The 20,688-nt window shown below is 42.9% G+C and overlaps 1 protein-coding gene across 4 annotated transcripts in view; it reads right to left on the bottom strand.

Moving 5' to 3' along the window:
• Positions 1-1,063: 1,063 nt before the first annotated feature.
• The window catches only part of UNC5D (unc-5 netrin receptor D), a 426,529-nt gene continuing 406,904 nt past the window's right edge, over positions 1,064-20,688 (bottom strand). For all 4 annotated transcript variants that reach the window (XM_083480386.1, XM_083480387.1, XM_083480388.1 and 1 more), the window contains 3 exons: positions 15,993-16,157; positions 10,044-10,222; positions 1,064-1,628 (listed from right to left, as the gene is read on the bottom strand). In XM_083480386.1, coding sequence (XP_083336512.1) covers positions 1,424-1,628; positions 10,044-10,222; positions 15,993-16,157 — 549 coding nt within the window. In that variant the 3' untranslated portion in view covers positions 1,064-1,423. The remainder of the gene's footprint in view (positions 1,629-10,043; positions 10,223-15,992; positions 16,158-20,688) is intronic.

Here is a 20,688-nt window from a genome sequence, read left to right as displayed (position 1 = left end):
GTGCTTTATGGTGCCTCAGCCATCCAAACAATGATGTTTTCAATGATGCTGCAGAGAAATGTCTGCCAAGAGCAAACTAACGTATCTAAAGTTATCATAATGCCAGGGTGGGGAGAGGGCAGAAGGCGAGTTCTGCTGTGAATGCTTATAAGCGGAGGAAATCATTATTTTACCTGAAAAGAAAATCCCTTCTCACCAACTTTTAAAGTGCCTAGCACAAAAGCCCCTGAACCAATTTGTCTGCAATTTGGCAGATTTCTTACCTAGGGGCAACTTTTCAGCAATTTTCTAACTGAATCCCCACAAAACAGTAGCAGACTGAGTGATTTTACCCACCCTATAATGGCTGTCCTTGGAATAAGACCACTGAATGTATCCTTCTGAAATTTGGAGAAATTCGTGCCCCAAGAAAGGGCAGCCTTACCTGCATATTTCATTCAATTCTGCCAAAATATTAAAAAGTTACAGATATTTCTGCTTTCTTTTAAAAAAAATTTAAGTTGCACTTATTTACCTGTAATTCAGTGGTGTTAATCCACTCTTGAGACTCTACAATACCTTCAAATTTTACCCACTTCTGTGAAAAGGAAGGAAATGTTACAGCCCCATTTAAAAATTTTCCAGAAGTGGAGAGGATGGGGCGATTGAAGCAGACTCTGATGGCCTCTGCGTCAAATCACACAGCACCTCCAACCAAGGTAAGCTGTTTTCCAAAGTGCCAAATTGCAGCCCAAACCAAATCTTGTGGTCAGTGCACACCCTAATATTAATGCACCCAACCACTTTCTTAAAAAGCAGGTTAATCACACAAAGTTTTTGTACCCAAGGCAGATACCAACTTCTAGCAATTCATTGTTTTCTGTCCTCCCCCCTCTTTCTAGTGGTGATTGTGGCACCAGCTCCATCTTACCTGAGCCCCCTAAATGGCCATTGCCTCAGTGAGTGCCCACGCTGCTTGGCTTTAGTTGAAAACTAAACAAGAAAGCCACAAAACACACAGAGAAGAAACAACTGAGCAAACCAAAACACAGAGAGGTCTAAGATTTAGAAAAATCCAGGCATCTTTTAAATATTCCATAATTTTAATCTTTTCCTCTCTTGGTTGTGGTAGCCAAAAGATCGTACTCATTTTCTGCACTTAAGTATCAAATTTAATCTTCATTGTGATTTAATCTTTAATCTTCATTGGGAGATTGTTTTCCCCACCCTCTTACAGCAACAGTTGTGTAAAGGGGCCTGGGTCTTCTTTATGGCTTGCCAGCTTCTTCTGTTCCTCCAGATGCAAATTGGTTTGATGGCGTGAAGGAGAGAGCCAATGAATCATGGGAAGGATGTGTGATTGTAGCACATGGTTTCTTCCGGCTCACAGGAATTCCCTCAGTTACAAAGTCCAAGCTGGCTATCAGTTCTTCGAAAGTGATGACTAAAGTCCATTTTGTCTGCTGTAGCTGAAGTTGGACTCCTCGATTTGAGTTTCTGTTAGATTAGAGTTTTTGGGCTGTGTCCTTCCTATCTCTTCCAGTGCACAGGCTAAAGAGTCTAAATCGCCATCGTGCTGATGCCTGGCTTCCCACAAGTCCAAAATAACAGCAGATGGGCTGCGCTGGGTAGCAAAGTAAGACAAATTCCTAAATGAGAGAGGCAAAAACAAAGGGGTTAGGGTTCAGGATGATGACTGCCCCCCTCACAGATACTTGGTAGGATTGCTTGCAAAACTCAGGCGATCTCTGGGAAATGTAGGGAGGAACTTTGGAATCTAACTACTTTTAAGGTTTCATCCAATACAGCACTAAGTTAAGTTGTCTTAACGGTTCCACTGCTGAAATGTCTTGTGCCAGGAGAACATTGCTGAACAAGAAAATGCATAAATGCAGGTAACTTTGGGTACATTCAGATGTGGGGCTTACTCCATATGTTTTAATGTTAGAATGCCTGACCCAGTTTTTAATGTTCCTGTTACACTGCATAGAATCATAGAAATGTAGACTTGGAGGGACCACGAGGGTCATCTAATTCAGGCATGTCCAACAGGTAGATTGTGATCTACTGTTAGATCACTGGACGTCTGCAGTAGATCATTGGTGGGGCTCGAACCCCTGACCTTGAGATTAAAAGTCTCATGCTCTACTGACTGAGCTACCTGTTGCATTATGGAACTGTGAGGGTTTTTTTTAATCAATAAGCCACATGTCACACTAAATTCATTCACACCAATGGGTGTGGTGTGATGCAACCGTGGACGTCATTGGACATGTCACCACCTTTATGTGCATGCTGTTTCTGTTTCCCCACGATCCAACCATGAAAATAGCAGGAAAGTACAGTATGCCAGAATGCCGCCCCAGATTTTGTCCGATAATTTTCCAAGTTAACAGGATTTTCTTTTCTTTTCTGGAAGCAACTAACATAGAAATGAGTACTGAATTTCTGCTAGACTTCAGAAGTGGCTTTTATGTCACAGAGAATGCAGAACTGTAAGAAAGTGCCATAGAAACAAAATAAAGTGTCTGAATGCAACCTTAGTTGCACAATAGACTGCAGAATACATTGAGTGATGAGTTTCCACTGGCACAACTGTTGTGTTAGATTCATCTGTTCCACAAGACTAAAACTCACATGAGCACTTGCATTAACAGACAGAGAACACTGGATACAATCCACAGGCTGCACATTCCATGAAAATACGCTGCGTCTAAATAATAGGCTTAATATCACGATGGCACACAGGAATAGCAGTGCATTTTTTTGGAAATGAACTTTTTGGCTAAGTGGTAGCAACACATTGACTTTTTAGAGAGCTGGATAAACAAGGCTGTTTGCATGAACAAAGGTACCTGCATCCCAGTGTAAATAACAAGGACTTCTAAAGCATGATCCATAATTTAGTAACAAATCACCATGGCACAAGCAAATATTGTGAGTTTGTATGCAAGGTTTGGTGTGCTTTGGCATGGAACTTGATTTTTTTTTTAGTTGCCTTTCTTCATAAGCCATTTTTTATATATTTTGCTAAAGTGTGCACACAAGATTGATGGGAACGTTCAGGGCATTTATTTGCGCAAGACCTGCTGGAACAAACTGGTTGCTGAATGCATATTATTTTCAGACTATGCTATTAAGAGACTGTGCCTTTTGACAAATTGACTTGTGTTATTTCCTCTGGGAATAATCATCCAAGTAAAACTAGCAAGCTAGGAAGCATGCATATGCATAGTCATATTTACATACAGCTTATTATACATAATACATCCATGTAAGGCTTTCTGGAATTAAATCTCTGTGGAACTACAATCGCTCAAAGAACTTCTCAGATAGTGACTGAGGTCAGTTCACATAAGTGTGGGTCCACTGCTTCATATCACACTGACTATGTGAAATTTATCACCACAGACTTTTTCATACACTCTTATGTTATCTCATGCATATTACATTTCAGTGGAGGCAGTTCTTGTGTTTAGCTGTGGCTCATCACCACCAAGTGGTGAGATATCTGGGTGCGTCACCAGTGAGATGCCTAGGTGTTGGTGCATGTGTGAATCAGCTCAGGGCCTGGAAGTACCATTTCAACGGTGCTGATCATGAGGTATCTTTGCTAAATCCTAGAAGCAGCACGAAGTAGAAGAGATGGGTTAATATGCTAAATGGAAAATATGAGCCGACTTTTCCTTGCATATGAACATACAGAAACTTAGATGCTAGATATAGTTAGTTTACCAGCTAAAGCCGAGAGGACCAGAGCATTTTGCGAAAAGTCATCCAAACCTTTACCACATAATGCCTGGCAAAATGTCAGATCTAAGCTTCCTGACTAAGTGCTGAGCTGAAATAAGTAAATATTGCTCAGAGTACAGGCTCAGCACTGGATCCCAACCTTCTGCAGAGCTCTTCACCCTTCTTCCAGGGTTTGCCTGAACTCGTGAGGGCTACAAGTGTGCAGAGGAGAAACAGCGTACACATGAGTGCCCTGGCTCCTCTCAGACCTCTCTCTGTTAAGGATGATGGTCTGAACAGACTTTCTAACATGGATAAGTGAAATCTGTCAGTTTTGCTTTCTCTCAGTTTCTCATTTTTTCCAATCTTAAGTTCAGTTTCCCACATCAGTTTGCAATTATTGTTTTTTAAGTCCTTATGAATATTTACCAGAATTTTTGTGAAAATTTATCCTAATATGCACACTTTTGCGAAGCAATGTTCCCCCATCAGGCTTCATTTGTGCATGTTATTTCATGAATATATGCATTTTTGTACATATTACTTGGCTGGAGAACTACATGGCAAAATTCAGAGAAGTGTGAATTTCAAAGGAAGGCTGTGTTTTGGTTTGCATATTGATGTGGAAAGTGTGAATTAGACAGGTTCATCTTGAGATGTAAATTGAATGAAATTTCTCTTTCGTTCCTAGTTTCTATGTGTGTTCAGCTGAGATGGAACCTTCCCTATTGGGATCCCTGACTGCACAAAGGCTTCAAAGTGTGTTCATACTGCAGTCCCTTCATGTCCAAAGGCCCAAGAGGCACCTGCATTCTTGGGAACATTGGGGGGTAGACCCACTACGACACATCTTCACTTGTTCAGGCAACTTTTTACCTCAATCAATAAACAAATAACTGTAAGCTTTCTTGCTTTCCACTCAATCCAAGACATTGCTGCATTGCCTCTGGTACAGCAGCTACATTGCCTTAATAGTGTTATGTTCTCAAAGTTTAAACTATTGGCTTATTAGAGTAAATTCTTCCAAGCCTAAAGTAGGTTTGGATAGACTTCATGTTGGATCTACTTTGGGGTTATTGTTGTGTTTTTTTACTAGAACCACAAGATCTGCCAATCAGAGCTAGATGCAAAAGCCATAGTTGGAATTAGAGAGCAAGGTGTTTCTGAGCGCAATCTGAGCCTAGGAATTTGTTTTCGGCGTGAGAGCTGAACTGAGCTCACAGCCCTTTCACACAGAAGACTGCTCCTGGTTAGTTTTCTTCATTTCAGCCATCTAGCCCTGATGGGGAAAGTCGCTATAGTTAAACATCTGAGATACAACCAGTAGATCCTGAGTTAGAATTATGATGCCATGATACATGTTGTTTGACCCTCAGTCTCTGCTCCCCACCTGCAATTAAGAGGAAGCTAATAATACCAGCTTTACTGGGTTGTTGCAAGGATTCTAGAAATAATGCTAATGTGGTCTTTTAATGATTGATAGGGCTCTATACATGCCACATTCAGCCCTGCGCCCACCCTCACCTACAAACATCAGATAGGGCTATATCAGGGGTTGTCAGAGCGACACCTGTAGGCACCAGTGTGCTGCCCCCTTCCCCACACGTAGCTCTTATGGTGCCCATGAAAAGTCTCAGTAAAATCCCCTTCAAAAACCCATAGTTCCTATGGTTCCCTGGGAAGAGGGATTGATTGGTAAAAGACCCAGGGAACCATAGCTCTGTGAAGGGAACAGGGGTCTCCTAAGAACTCTCAGCTCCCAGAATTCATTGGGAGAAAGCCATGACTGTTCAAAGTGGCATAATAGTTTGGGTATCGCTGAGATTGCCATCCCGGATTGCAAAATCTAAAATTCAAAATCTAGTGACTTGCCTAAGAGAAGCAACATCCCTTCCCCCAAAATCTTTCCACTCCTTCAGTTCCAGGATGACCATAGCCATGGACCACAAAAAAGTGTCTTTTTTTAAAAGAAACCATGAACAGCTTGAATGGGCACCTATGTATGTGTGTGCAAGCACACCAAGGGTAGGGAATCTATAGCAATCCAGATGATGCTAGACTCCAACGAGGGACGAAGGGGAATTCATTGGGTTCAGATTTTAACGTGCACCTACCTAATTCACACTCCTCCAACCAATAAACAAAGCAAACCACAACTGTCCTTCAAGAGTCACATGTCTCTGAATTCAGTGGTGTGGTTCTCCAACCATAAAAATGTGTGAACAGAAATGCATATATTAATGAAGAATAACATGCAAAGCCTATGAAAAAAATTCCTTGCCAAAATGTGTACATTGGACAAAATTCCATATATTTGAAAGATACATGAGCATGAAAACACATACCTTTTTTGTGCAGACTTTAAAAATAAATAAATGGCAAATCGATGCAAAAATGGGGTGGAATTATCTTAAGGTTTGTGAAATTAGAAACTGAAATTGACAACTCTGTTCCTCTCTAACAGCAGGCTGCACTGCCCAGAGTCAGAACTGATGGGAGCTGAAGGCCAACAATATATGGAAGGCCGCAGGTTGGACATCCCTGAAATACACAATGCAGAGGAATTATCTGCAGTGCAATGAGATGGAGGACCTGAAGCTCCCACCGTTTCTCTGGTGATTTCTAGTGCTGCGTCATTTACGGTCACAGTAGACAATGTTAATATACTGCTCACGTGTGCAGTCTCTCTGCCAGAAATGCAACCAAGTAGTCCCTTTCCAGTCTTTTCATTAATAATAGATAGCTGAACAATGTTCCTAGCAAGGAAACACAAGGAACTCAACGACAACAAACCCCCAGAAAAAAAAGACAGCCAGCCAGCCAGCTCAGCCACCTGCACTCGCTTGTTCTAAAAACCACATATCTTGGTTCAAAATCCATACAAAACAGACTGCAGGCTGGATAGTTGTTCCAAACATCCAGAAAGCATCCAGCTCCAATTTGCCTCTGGTGCCTTGTTCCTTCCTTCCATGAGCAATTAGTGTAGCCAATAGAAAACACACATGCTTCAGTTCCAGAAGGCACAGCTAGTTCCAAACAAGTCTAACAAATGCCCAGGATAGGAGCTTGGGAAGAGATCCACTTGTTTAAAAAGGTACAGAATTTGGCTTGCCTGTTAATGAGATTCTCTTCTCCCTTTTCTTTTTGAAAAGAAAGAAGTACAAGCGTTCAGCTTCTTTAACGGCTCAACCTTTTTAAAGTTTTAAATTCAGAATAGCAAGTTGGGTTCTGTGGGTTGGACCCAGTCCCATTCAGAGTAGAAGTTAAAAGGACACGACTCAGTTGGGTTCATTCATTTCAATGTGTCTACTCTGAGCAGGACTGACATTGGATTCAGCCCTGCACCCAATTGTTTCCCAGGTCTGCTGATTAATGGGAAGACATTAATGGGACATTAATGGGAATGTCAGGGAAGACATCATTCCCAAACTGATGAGCTGCTGCGTGCTAATGGAAATAGACCAGCAATGGGGCTACTGAGAAAGTTGAAGGTATATCGCCATGCTGGCATCTTCACAACGAATACAACTAAGCCCCCAATAAGGGCTGGGCATTCTCGGCAGACACTGCGGAAAAGACCCATGAACAGCAGTCCTCTTGCTAAGAGGCGAGGATGCCCGGTAGCGTTTTGTTGCAGGTCCCACTCATCACTAATCCAGGTAATCTCTCCCCTATTGAAATTGTGCCACTTGGCTGTTTTAGATTCAGACAAGAGCGCCAGCATTATCCAATCAAAGGCACCTACTTCCATAGGCAAACAAGTCTGCTTGAAAGTTTGTGTGCAGGATCAAGACAAGCAAAACCCTACAGACATTCTGGGAGCTGCTTCTGCCTCCCCTTTCCCCTGTCCCAAGGCACAGAATGTAGCTTGGTGGCAGGACCCAGCTAGAGCAGTTAGTTTTCTTGCCAGAGACTACAGCTACAGATCCCCAGTGGCAAACCTATGCTACTGCGCATCATTCCCACCAAGGAGAAGGCATAGGGTCAGTGTCTGCTGCCATCATCTTCATCTGCCACATGGGCAGGAAAGGTATCAATTTGGACGGAAACTATTATTGTGGATGGGTTGTACAGGTTAATTGATACTATTGCCATTTCTAATTATTATTTATGGGATGCGGGTGGTGCTGTGGTCTGAACCACAGAGCCTAGGGCTTGCCAATCAGAAGGTCGGCAGTTCGAATCCCCACGACGGGGTGAGCTCCCATTGCTCGGTCCCTGCTCCTGCCAACCTAGCAGTTCAAAAGCACGTCAAAGTGCAAATAGATAAATAGGTAGTGCTCTGGCGGGAAGGTAAATGGCGTTTCTGTGAACTGCTCTGGTTCGCCAGAAGCGGCTCAGTCATGCTGGCCGGCTCCCTTGGCCAGTAAAGCGAGATGAGCGTCGCAACCCCAGAGTCATCCGCGACTGGACCTAATGGTCAGGGGTCCCTTTACCTTTACCTTTAATTATTATTTACATACACATTCAACACCCTTCCCAGCCACCTTGCCCAGAAGCATATATTTTGATCCAATTCTTTTTTATAAAACCAAGAAAGGAAATGGGGGGATGACGACGACTGGCTAGAATAGTTGAGGCTATTCTTGCTGATGCAATCATGAGAATCGGCTTTGCTGGGCATCAACTGCGGCCCACATTTCAGCCCCCACTGGCTGCGCTGCTCTTCCTCTTGCCATTGCCCTCCATTCAGTCCTTACATCGCCGAGGAAGAGAACTGTCAAGCAATGGGAGTGAACAAAAAGAGCAGCTGCTTCTATTGCTTTCTCACTCATTGGCAGTGCTGCGTTTCTAGAAAAAGAGCTGTCGGAACTCACCATGAATGCCTCCCTTGTTCTCTTATGATGGCAATGGCACCCATGGGAGATTGGGTGGCATTGCCATTGGAGATGCTGGAACTGACTTCTGGTTCTGAAAACAGCCCTGCTCATCAGCCCATTTTCTCTAGGCTGATTGGATTGGAACTGAAGAGAGTGCGAGAGAAAGTGGACTACTGCAGGAAGGAGGAAGGAGTCAGCCTAAAACTTGGAGTTTTGCAGAAAGAGAATAGGAGGCTGCCTCGCACTGAGTCAGACAATGGCCAGTTTAGCTCAGTATTGCTGCATCAGCCTTCCCATGTTGTAGTCTAATGACACCTAGGACCAAAGGTTGGGGAAGGAGTTTTTGCAAGTCCTCTCTGGAGGTGTCAGGGATTGGATCTGGATACTTCTGCACAGAAAGCATGGGCTCAATCGATGAACAATGGCCTTTCCACAAATCACACTATATGTTCATTTTTTAAGAAAAGCCTTACAAATTCAGGTAAGCTAAAATGATTATCATCAGGCGTGGCAGAATATTGCAATGCAATATCGACACTCTTATAAATTCTACTCTGCCACATTTAATTTGCACATTATTTGTTTTACATCATTTCGGACACCCCTTGTTATTGTTTGTAAAGTGGTTTACAATATAAATCTATACACGATATATATAGGTTTTACCCAATAACAACAACAGCCAGAACCTTCATACCCAACCACACTTAAAAACAATCACTGAATTATACTCTCATATGTAATGAATCAACACATACAATGGTAAATAACAAAATGTGCAGTGTACTGTACAACTCAGTACTGTTGAATTGACACTCAGCCTTTTTCAAGCAAATGTGCAATTAACTTCTACTTTCTTGAGAAAAAAAGTATTTTCTATTGAGTTCCAATTAACTGTAACCAGGATGAAAAATTTGGCGTTCATTTACAATATAAAGATGTAACCTCATAAAAATGTAATGAATGAAAGCCTAAGATTTTGTTTCCTTTTCTTTCTTTCTTTTCAAAAAGAACCCAAACAACATAAAGGGGATTATCTCAAACTTAAAGCAACCGTTTTGTCAAGCAGCAGCCTCGAAATCTTCTAGGAACAGGTGTTGGTATGCTTCTGAAAGGAAGCAAATGATGGCATAAGGCAAACCTTTTGGAGGTGGAAATTTCTGAAAGGTGCTGGTGGATCATAGAATCATAAGGGACCCAGGGGTCATCTAGTCCAACCCCTTGCAGTGCAGGATTATCAGCTAAAGCATACATGACAGATAGCCATCCAACATCTGCTTAAAAACTTCCAAGGAAGTATCCTGCAGGCCCTCCACTGGGAACAGTGTCCTGGTGATAATTTAAAATGTTGAAGCTTTCAAGATATTGGAAAATGTCTGAATTGCAGATTGATGTGCAAATATAACAACAGTGACTGAGAAAAGTAGAGAAGGCAGGGAGCAGGGAATGTCACAGCACACTGCTCCAATAACAGCAATGGACTGGTTGCCATTCAGAATTGCACTGGATTACCTGTTGATGCTGTTTTTCTGTGCTAACATCTGCCAGTCTTTGCCTTTGGCGCTGGGTGTGTCAAAAGTTGCGCATATCCTTTGCCTGATGGAGTAGGGAATCTTGAAGGCTTGCGGACCCATCTGAGCAGGAAAGTTACTGTCATCATGTGCAAAGAATGCGATGGTTTCCTTTTCATTCTACGCACAAAAACAAAACCGTTATTGCATTAAAAGTTGAGTTGAGCTCTCTCTCTCTAGTCTAGCTTGTTCAGCTCACTGGAAAGGGTTGTGCCTTGCTTTCTAATGCCGTTAAACAAGATACCATTATAGGCCGAAATATTGGGAAATTTTGGAAGAAGAGGGAGACAAATTGAAATTGCAGAGTTTTGAAAAATTAAAAAACAAAGTGTGAGACTGGCTTCATTATTATCAAATAATGGAGGCATACAATTTGGACAAAAAAAATGGATTCCAGGTGGAAAAATCAAAATTGGCAACAGAACTGTTAGAACCCAAAACAAAGATTTTGTCAAGGATGTATAACTTGCTGTTGAAATGGAATACTCAGGATGAAACTGTGAAATCTGCTATGATTAAATGGGCGCAAGGTGTTGGACATAACATTATGATGGCTGACTGGGAACAGTTATGGACCACAAGTATGAAGTTCACGGCATGTAATGACTTAAGAGAGAATATTGTGAAAATGATATACAGGTGGTACATGACCCCAGTCAAGCTTGCAAAAAATTATCACTTGCCCGACAATAAATGTTGGAAATGTAAAGAAACTGAAGGTACATTCTTTCACCTTTGGTGGACGTGCCCAAGGATTAAGGCTTTCTGGGAGATGATTTATAATGAAATGAAAAAGGTATTTAAATATACCTTTCTGAAGAAACCAGAGGCCTTTCTCCTGGGCATAGTCGGCCAATTGGTGTTAAAGAAGGATAGAACTTTTTTTATGTACGCCACAACAGCAGCAAGAATACTCATTGCAAAGTACTGGAAGACACAAGATTTACCCACTCTGGAAGAATGGCAGATGAAGGTGATGGACTACATGGAATTGGCGGAAATGACTGGCAGAATCCGAGACCAGGGAGAAGAGTCGGTGGAAGAAGATTGGAAAAAGTTTAAAGACTATTTACAGAAATATTGTAAAATTAATGAATGTTAGAATGATGTTGGATAGAAATTAAGTTGTTTTTAGCTGTAATACTATAAGGGAATATGAAAAATGGATTACTAATAGGTAAAAATTTAATGTCACAATATTTTAAGATTAAAGATTAGGATAAATTAAGAGAGGAAGGATTTGCTGAACTAACAAACTGAACTAGAATACAAAAAAGGGAGGCGCGAGGAGGTCTGGGAAACAAGCTAATGAAAAATAAGTAATGGAAAGATTGAGTTGTTTTTAACTGTTTTTTATTTTTTATTTTTCTTTTTTCTTTTTTCATTTTGTAATATTTTGAAAATTTTAATAAATATCTTTAAAAAAACAAACAAGATACCATTATATCTGCTAAAGAAAAATCACAGGCATTACATGCATTGTACTGGGCTCTGGGTAGAGTCACAACAGTGCTGAGAAATCTGAAAATGTACTACATTCACTACAGCTAAGCAGAAATGCCAGCAAAATTGAGGGAGGTGATTTGGGTGGTTTTCAGGGATGGCTGACCTTGAGCAACAACAGCACTTCGAACAATCTCAAGAGCTGCCATTTAAGGAAAAGAAAATACACACACTCAGAGATCTCCTTAGAATGATGCTATATGATGGCATTGTTCTATCCTGCGATGATATCTGGGTAGGAAAAGAAAGTGGCCACCAGATGGGGGGGAAGCCTGTTGTTGGAAGCACAATTGGTTGGGATATAAGAAAGGGCAGATTGGTGGCTGCATCCAGGTTATGGAATATATTGCCTTCCCTTCCTATTAGTTTTTATCACTTGGTGAAATTTTTCCTGTTCTGGCAAGCTTTTGCCATGCTGAGCAGATAATGTTTCAGTAAAACAGTAATCTAAACGGATGTTTTTGAAAAGGAAACAGGAATTTGGGGGATTTAAACACAAAAATGGGGTCTGCTGTTATTTGTCAGAAAGACCCTGGACAAAAAGGTGAGTTGAATTTTTGTTATACTACAGCTTTTGCTTTTATATTGTGCTCTGCTTAGATGTTTAAAATATTAAGCAATTTGTAGGTAATAATAATAATAATAATAATAATAATAATAATAATAATAATAATAATAGTGCCATGTCATGTTGCTTCCTTACTTGAGTTTCATTTGGCAAAGAAAGAGGAATAACGGGTTAGTTTTACTCATCAGATTTAAGGAGAAATCTAGATGCAATTTAAAAAGAAAAAGTATGGCCTTGCATTTTTCTAAGGACATCATCATGTGGACACTGTAAATTATGTCCAGATTTGAGGAGCACTGAGGCAATAATAAACTCCATTTGGGAAGCACCCGCCATTCAGGAAGCACTGAGACCCCTGGGTATAGGGTGGTATAAAAATTCTATTAATAATAATAATAATAATAATAATAATAATAATAAACAGGATATGCCTCTTGCCTGGGACTTCTGGGTGCTGGCATGATGTAAATACTTCAGGCGAATGGTGCTACAAGCCTTTCCGTATAACATTTATGGCACACCTCAAGAGACATCCATGCAAAGTAATAGGAGTGCTGTAGGTTCGTCCTATTTTTTAATTAAATATGCAGCAGATTTGGAGCTCTGCACTTTGAAGATAAGCTGCTGCTACCTGGCTTGTAAAAACACAAGCAATAATATGTGGAAGCAATGAGCCTGTTGTTGAATGAACCATTGAACATGCGAAGGAGGAAGCCAGAATGCATGGAGTGAGCCCTGCTCCCTCAGAGAATTTTTGTGCACTGGGCACAGTCTCCTGTCAATGCCGGATTGATGTGCATATGAAACAGACATTTAGTGGTTCTATCAGTGTTAGTATGAGAGAGACAAGGAAGACAAATTGTAAGGTTTTCAACATGGGGACACTAGTACTGCTACCATCACCTTGGGGACACGAACCCTGATTGACTACCACTTCTGCCCCATGTTTTATGCACTTTTATTTGGTAGTTTTTAGACCACTTGGTATAGTACTGCTATGTATCGGTTGTGGTATTGTTAATATCTGATTGAATTGGAAATGCTTATCATACTTGACTCGGATTTACAGTGGTACCTCAGATTACAGACTCTTCAGGTTACAGATGCTTCAGGTTACAGACTCCGCTAACCCAGAAATACTACCTCGGGTTAAGAACTTTGCTTCAGGATGAGAAGAGAAATTGTGCTCTGGCGGCACGGCGGCATCAGGAGGCCCCATTAGCTAAAGTAGTGCTTCAGGTAAAGAACAGTTTCAGGTTAAGAATGAACATCCAGAACGAATTAAGTTCTTAACCCGAGGTACCACTGTATATTTTGACCAAGCTGTGGGCGGCAGTGGAGGACAGAAGTGCCTGGCGTGCTCTGGTCCATGGGGTCATGAAGAGTCGGACACGACTAAACAACAACAACAACCACTGTATATATTTATCCAATTCATATGTTTTCATGTTGGATGGTTTATTTTGCAATGAATTTAAAATGTTAAAACATCTATAATATCAAAACGAATTATTTATCTAATTGGCTATGTGCTGTGGATAAGACACACTGACTGCCTAGCAATGTTTTTCTTGTATCTCTGCTGTATTTTGCTTTCGAAATTGTTTTTGCAGGTCTTTGTGTGTGGTTGTTATCATGTTTTGAAATGAATTGGCATCAAGACTATGGGCCTTATCCTAGTCCTCTTCAGAGTGGACCTGTTGAAGTTAATGGATGGGATTAATTTAGGGTCATGAATTGCAATGGGTCTACTTTGAGCAGACTTAGTGTGAAACCACCCTATTATTCCAATGATGTACTGGCTTGTTTTTCTTGCTGCTGCGTTGTGAGTCTCTTTGAACCCACTTATGTGGAAAAGCAGAGTGCATGTGGAAATAGTAAATAAATAAACAAAAAATGTGGGAACCCTACGTACTGAGCTAGATGGGCCAATAGTCTGACTCAGCAGAAGACAGCTTCCTATGTTCCTATGAGTAGACACCTTTGGGCTAATGCCAATCACAGTGTGATTGATGCATGCAGGGTGGTCAAGTGGGCAAGGCTCACTTCCTATTTTTCTGCGTGTCCCATTGCACTTTCAAACTGGATGCCTATAATGGGTTGGGAGTTACTCGTGCGTAATCCTGCTCCGTTTGAGCATTAGATTGCCTGGTTAAACCCTCTGGACTGCACAGCCCATCTCAGCGTGGCTGCCCTTAGTCACTCATAGAATCTGTCTGTGGGCGTTTCTTAAAGCGTTGCCAACATAAGAGTTGTTTGATGCCCAATCGTCTCCGCCTCTCACTGCGCGGGAGTCTCCTGCGCAGGGTGGGCGTGGGCAGCGGGGTGCTTGGGCTCTCCTCGCTAACTTCCACCGAAGAGTCCTAGAGCCCCTGCACCTCCCTGTCCCGTTGCTCTCCTGGATCCCTGGTGTTACACTCATTCTCTTCCCCTTCTTCCCGGCTGAGTCTCCCTCTAGCGCTTGGACCTTCCCCTGCAGAATCAGAGACCCTCTCCTTCTCCCGTGCCTCTGATGGTAGTTCCCTGACAATGCCTAAAGAAGGTTTTTGTATTTCCATCATCTAGAAGCTGGGATCGTTCATAATAATTATAATAACAATAATAATTTATTATTTATACCCTGCCCATCTGGCTGGGTCTCCCCAGCCACCGTGGGCGGCTTCCAACAAAGTATTAAAATACAGTGGTCTGTTAAACATTCAGTCAGTAAAGTGTGTGACTCTTAATCTCAGGGTTGTGGATCTGAGCCCTTTGTTGGGCAAAAGATTCCTGCACTGCAGGGGGTTGGATTAGATGACCCTCATGGTCCCTTCCAACTCTATGGTTATGTGATCTTTTACGTTTGCATCCAGGGGCAAAGTTCGCAACCAGGAGCATCTACTTAGCGGAGCTCACAACCTGAAACATTTGTAACCAGAAGCGTTAACCAGAGGTACCACTGTACAGTACATTGTTTTTTGCTTTCATTTTATGGATCAGTGGTCTCGTAAGATAGTAAAATTCATGTTAAACTGCTGTTTTAGGGGTTGTTTTTAAAAGTCTGGAACGGATTAATCCATTTCGCATTACTTCCTAAGGGAAAGCATGCCTTGGTTTTGGAACGCTTTGGTTTTGGAATGGACTTCCGGAATGGATTAAGTTTGAGAACCAAGGAGCCACTGTAATTATGATGATGACCTATACCCTGACCTACACATTAGTCCAGGAAGTGAGGGGCAGGTCGGTTCATATCAGCAGGGGGAGGCTCTGTTGGCGCTGACCTGTCACAGGACCTTTTTGGTGACTGCTTCTTGTTTGTGGACTCCCCGCCCTGGTGATGAGGCGCATCTGCCTCGATTATTAATAACATTCAGAAACAATTGGAGGGGGGACTATTCCCCCTCACCCAGGCATTTGATGGATGAAGGATACTGCTCCCAGCAACCTTCACATTATTAGATTTGAGAATATATGGCTGTTTTTAGATGTTATAAATTTTTCTAAGTATTTTTTTTGTTTTATTTCTATTTATTTTATTTTATTTTATTTTATTTTATATTTGTGTTGTTTTATTGCCTTGTTGTTTGCCACCCTGAGCTCCTTTGAGAAGAAGAGATGCAAATGTAATGGTTGGAAGAATAAATATCACCATCAGCAAAGATCAACAAGTTTCCTCAAGCATCCTTTTTCATTCTGGTGAATTTCCTTAGTTCAATTCGGACCACTTTTAATCAGCATTAAGAATGGATGCTCAACTTCCCTCTACAAGCATAATTTCTGCGGTTTCTACACAGAGAAGATATAATGTGTCAAAGTAGGGAATGGATGATGGGAACTCGCCTCGAGAATTGATGTCTGGATCTGCAGGATTTGTTCATGGCCCTTGACTTGTCTGACACATATTTTGCACGAGAGCTGAGTGGTGGCAGGAGTGTAGCGCTCCAGTGAAAAGGCACAGTGGAGTGGCTGCTGGTTACTGCGCCACACGCGAGAGAAAGGAACTTCCTAGGAAGAAAAAGAAAAAGGAGAAGGGTCACCAGTTGACAAGGTAAGAAACCAAAGCACACAACAACAAAAGCCATAGGAACTGCCATTCGTCCACCTAGTTCAGTGTTGTCCACACTGGCTGGTAGCATTTCTCTCGGGTTTCAGGCAGGAGCTTTCCCCAGGGGACACCAGGACTTGAACCTGGGATCTTCTTTGTGCAAGGAAGAAAGCTCTACCACCAAACTATATTCCAGGGGTCTGCAAGGCTTACTGGGCATGGGCTGGATCATTCCCGTGGTGATCCTCTGTGGGCTGGACCGGTGCAGCGCGACGCTGGAAATCGCATCTGTGCATGTCCGCGATGCCAGAAATTGCTCCTGCGCATGTCCAGATGCCCAAAATTGTGCAATTTTGGGTGTCTGGGCATGCGTAGAAACAATTTCCAGTGCCACAGACATGCGCAGATGCGATTTCCGGCATCTGGGCATGTGCAGAAGCGATTTCCGGAGCCACAGAAGAGAGTCCCCGTGCCATGCTTTGACGGTTTAGTGCAGCGCGCAGGGACTCACAGCTCAGTTAGGGAGCAGCTTGTGGGTCGGCTAAATGGCCTCTGTGGGCCTCTTCCGGGCCATGGGCCGCAGGCTGGGGACCCCTGCTATATTCCTTCCACAAGGACTGTACACACACCAGTTGAGGGGTCATGCACCAAGCCACACCACCATAAGCTTTTAGGTGCTACAAGATTTTCCGGTTTGAGATTTCAGAGCCTAAACAGCAGCTGACCCAAGTCTGAGAATTGTACCTGTAGGGCAGCTTTAGTTGGAGAGACAGCACATTGGCCCTAGATCACCCATGTGATGAGTGGAGATTTGAACCCAGCTCTCCATCCTTTAGCTGCTCCTGCTCCACTTGCTCTGATGGAGACACTTCCAAATTATTTCCAACTTTCCAGTCTTAAAATCTTTGTAGGGTTTTCCCTGCCTCTAGTGCTGACCAAGGCTGAGTTTAGCTGGAAGCTGGAACCATCTTAATATTGATGTAATTAATAGCAAACTTCAGGAGCAGGCCGTGACAATTTACAGTGGCTGCTGAACTAGCAGATTATTATGCTGTTATAATGGCTTTTAAAGCAACCCCAGAGCAACAGAACAGCATTAACAGAACTGTGTTGGATAAGTGAGTTTTGGTTTACAGGGATTGTATAAGGTGACTAGAGCAAATTTGGTTCAACTTTAGCCATAGCAGATCAGAACTCTGTACTGTTTTATAAACTAACTAGGCGACTACATGATTTATTTATTTTTAAGCACTGCTTGGGGTGGCCAATTTCAGTTTTTCTCAATTTCTCTTTTTTCAGATCTCCAGTTCTCCACATTTCTGTATCAGTTTGCATAAAAAATACACTCTGATGAAAAGGCACTAGCCTTTAAATGCACATCCTTCCAAACATGTATTTTTGCAAACAATTTCTCCTAATAGTCTTGCATGTTATTTCACTAATACAGGCATTTTCATCCACACTTTCCCATAATGCTAACATTTTTGGACACAATATTTGGCCAGAGAAGTACCTTCACAAAAAATTGGAGAAGTGAGAATGCAAAGGGATTGTTATATTTTGCTTTGTATATCATCTCTGGATGTATGAACTCTGAAGGTTTGCATTAACATGTGACCCAAATAGAATTTCTTCCCCATCGTTAGGATGTGTAACTCACAGCTAGCTTGGCCTCAATTCATGCATGCCCCCTGTAATATATTTTTCGATTTCGAAGATTGCCTTCAACAAGTCCCAGAGGGAAACTGGGAAACACATCTTTTGGGGCAGCAATCTTGTGCAAGAGCTTAGCCTCCCAAATAGTTGAGGAGTATGAGATAGATTGATTGATTGATCGATCGATCAATCAATCAATCAATGGGAAGGAGATAAAGGGAGAAGGGAGGGCGACACACAAACACACACAGGGAGAGATTGAGAGCAGAAACAAAAACTGCAACTCTGTCTCAGATTCCTTCCATTTTGCTAGGGGTTCAGGAGTAGTCAACCTTTTTATACCTACCGCCCACTAATGCATCTTTCTTGATGGTAAGATTTCCTTACCGCCCACCAGTGCTCGATGGAAGGAGGATTCGGCTTGTGCCGTAGAACCCTCTACCGCCTACCTAGAATCCTGAAATGCCCACTAGTGGGCGGTAGCGTCCAGGTTGACAACCCCTCGGTTATACAAAGTGATAAACTAAAGCACTATATTTAGAACCAGACTCAGTGAGTGGAAGAGACACGAACGGTAATAAAGTAAACAGTAGAAATTATCTATATCTGTATCTATATATCTACACACACACACACAGGCACAGCAACTGTAATTAGGTTTATTCTTTATTCCAGAGAAATTATCTTCCCCTTTCATAGGGGAGTAGAGGAAGAGAGTGGGTGGGTACGAGAAAGAGACTGTCACTGAGCTGCAAATAACTTTGAAGAAAATGAACAGGCTAGAACAAAGCACAACAACAGTGATGAGTGTGAAAAGGATGCTGGGGAAACCTCAGGTTTGATCCCCCATTATACTGAGGCTCACAACATCCTCTAGCTGAAGCCAGACCCTTAATCTGCCAAGATGCAAGCCATGGTTGAACAAGCAGGTCCCCTTTGCATTTGTAAAGTGACTGCAGAATTTTTATATGCTTGCTCTTTTCCCCAATCCATTCCCTGCCTCCATCACAAGTATGGCCACGCTGCTTTGTTGCAAACCAGGTGTGTGTGTGTGCTCCAATCATTGCCTCCAGCCAGTGACCCTGCCCTCCTGAGCAAAAGACCACAGAGCATGTAGTTTTGCATGCAGAAGGTTCCACGGTCAATTTCTGGCATTTCCAGGGTAGGTTTGGGAAAGATTTCTGTCTGAAACTCTCAGTGTCCACCATCAATCAGTAGACAGTAGTGAGCTAGAAGAGCCAGTGATCTGGCTCTGTCTAAGACAGCTTCCTCTACTCCTGGGAATAAGTCCATCCTGCAGAAAGGGAAGAAGACAGATGAAGAAGCCACCCTTGGGAGGGATCTCAGGAAAAGGAGAGAGGCAGGCTAAAAGGAAAACATCCAAAGCTTGCTTCTGTTCCAACCTTGTGGGAAGGATCCTAATCACTTGCTATAAGTTTATATTGATTTTTGTTGTTAAAAATGTGTGTTGTTGACCTTACTGTTGCTACATTACCAGCTGAGCTGCTGTACAGTCATAACTTGGGTTACAGATGCTTCAAGTTGCTTTTTTTGGGTTACGGACCGCCGAAACCTGGAAGTACCGGAACGGGTTACTTCCAGGTTTTGGTGGTCGCACATGTGCAAAAGTGATAAGTTGCGCTTTGCGCATGCGCAGACGCGCAACCCACATGTGCGCAGATGCACCACTGAGGGTTGCAAACTCTGTGGGTTGCGAATGCTGCAGGTTGCGAACGCTGCAGGTTGCGAATGTGCATCCCACACGGATCACGTTCGCAACCCGAGCGTCCACTGTATTCCTGAAACTCATTCATCTCCCACCTCCTTCCTCTTCTTCCCCTAGCCTGAGCCTTTGCTCCAGTGCTCTGTGGCCTGGGTCAAGTGGGGTTACTCCCAGCCCCCTCCACAATTCTTTCTTGGGCAAAGATTCTGCTGGGGTGCTTTTGTGTGCCATATTGGAGGTCCGATTAGAGCAGGGGTGAGGAACCTCTGGCCCATGAGCTAAATCTTGCCCTGCATTTGGGCACATAAGAATGTTTTCCCTAAACCATGCCTTATCTCCCACACAGACACATACCAGCTGATTTTGGATTGACTTAAAAAGGTAAAGGTAACCCCTGACCATTAGGTCCAGTTGCGGATGACTCTGGAGTTGCGGCGCTTATCTCGCTTTATTGGCTGAGGGAGCCGGCGTACAGCTTCCAGGTCATGTGGCCAGCATGTCTAAGCTGCTTCTGGCAAATCAGAGCAGCACACGAAAACACTGTTTACCTTCCCACCGGAGTGGTACCTATTTATCTACTTGCACTTGATGTGCTTTCGAACTGCTAGGTTGGCAGGAGCACGGACCAAGCAATGGGAGCTTACCCTGTCATGGGGATTCGAACCGCCGACCTTCTGATCGGGCAAGTCCTAGGCTCTGTGGTTTAATCCACAGTGCCACCCACGTCCCTGTCTGTGCCTCGCTTGTTTTTTTGTGTTTTTGGGTTAAAAGTATGTTCACGGGGAGCATGCTGTTGTCAGTCCAAGTTTTCATACAAAGTGGGCTGGCAAAAGTAGCTCGACACAGAACCTGCGGACCGCACACTACCTTGTGTGGGACAAGGCCAAGCTTTGGTGTCCCCCAGCCCTCACACTGCCTTCCCAAAGGTGGATAAGTGAGGTGCTGGGCTTTGGGAAGGAGATGCTCAACTCTGGCAGGGTCCTAGGCCCCCCCCCGCCTTATTCCCAAAGTTGGAAACAAGGCTTTGCAAAGGAGAACTCTAGGATCCCATCAAAGCCCTCACGCCTCCTTTCCAAAGCCCAGCACCTCACATTGCGAAGGCAAAGGTGCTG

This window comes from Podarcis liolepis, assembly GCF_965112155.1.
Source record: "Podarcis liolepis genome assembly, chromosome: 16".
NCBI lineage: Eukaryota > Metazoa > Chordata > Lepidosauria > Squamata > Lacertidae > Podarcis > Podarcis liolepis.
This window is presented reverse-complemented; position numbering and strand designations above follow the sequence as displayed.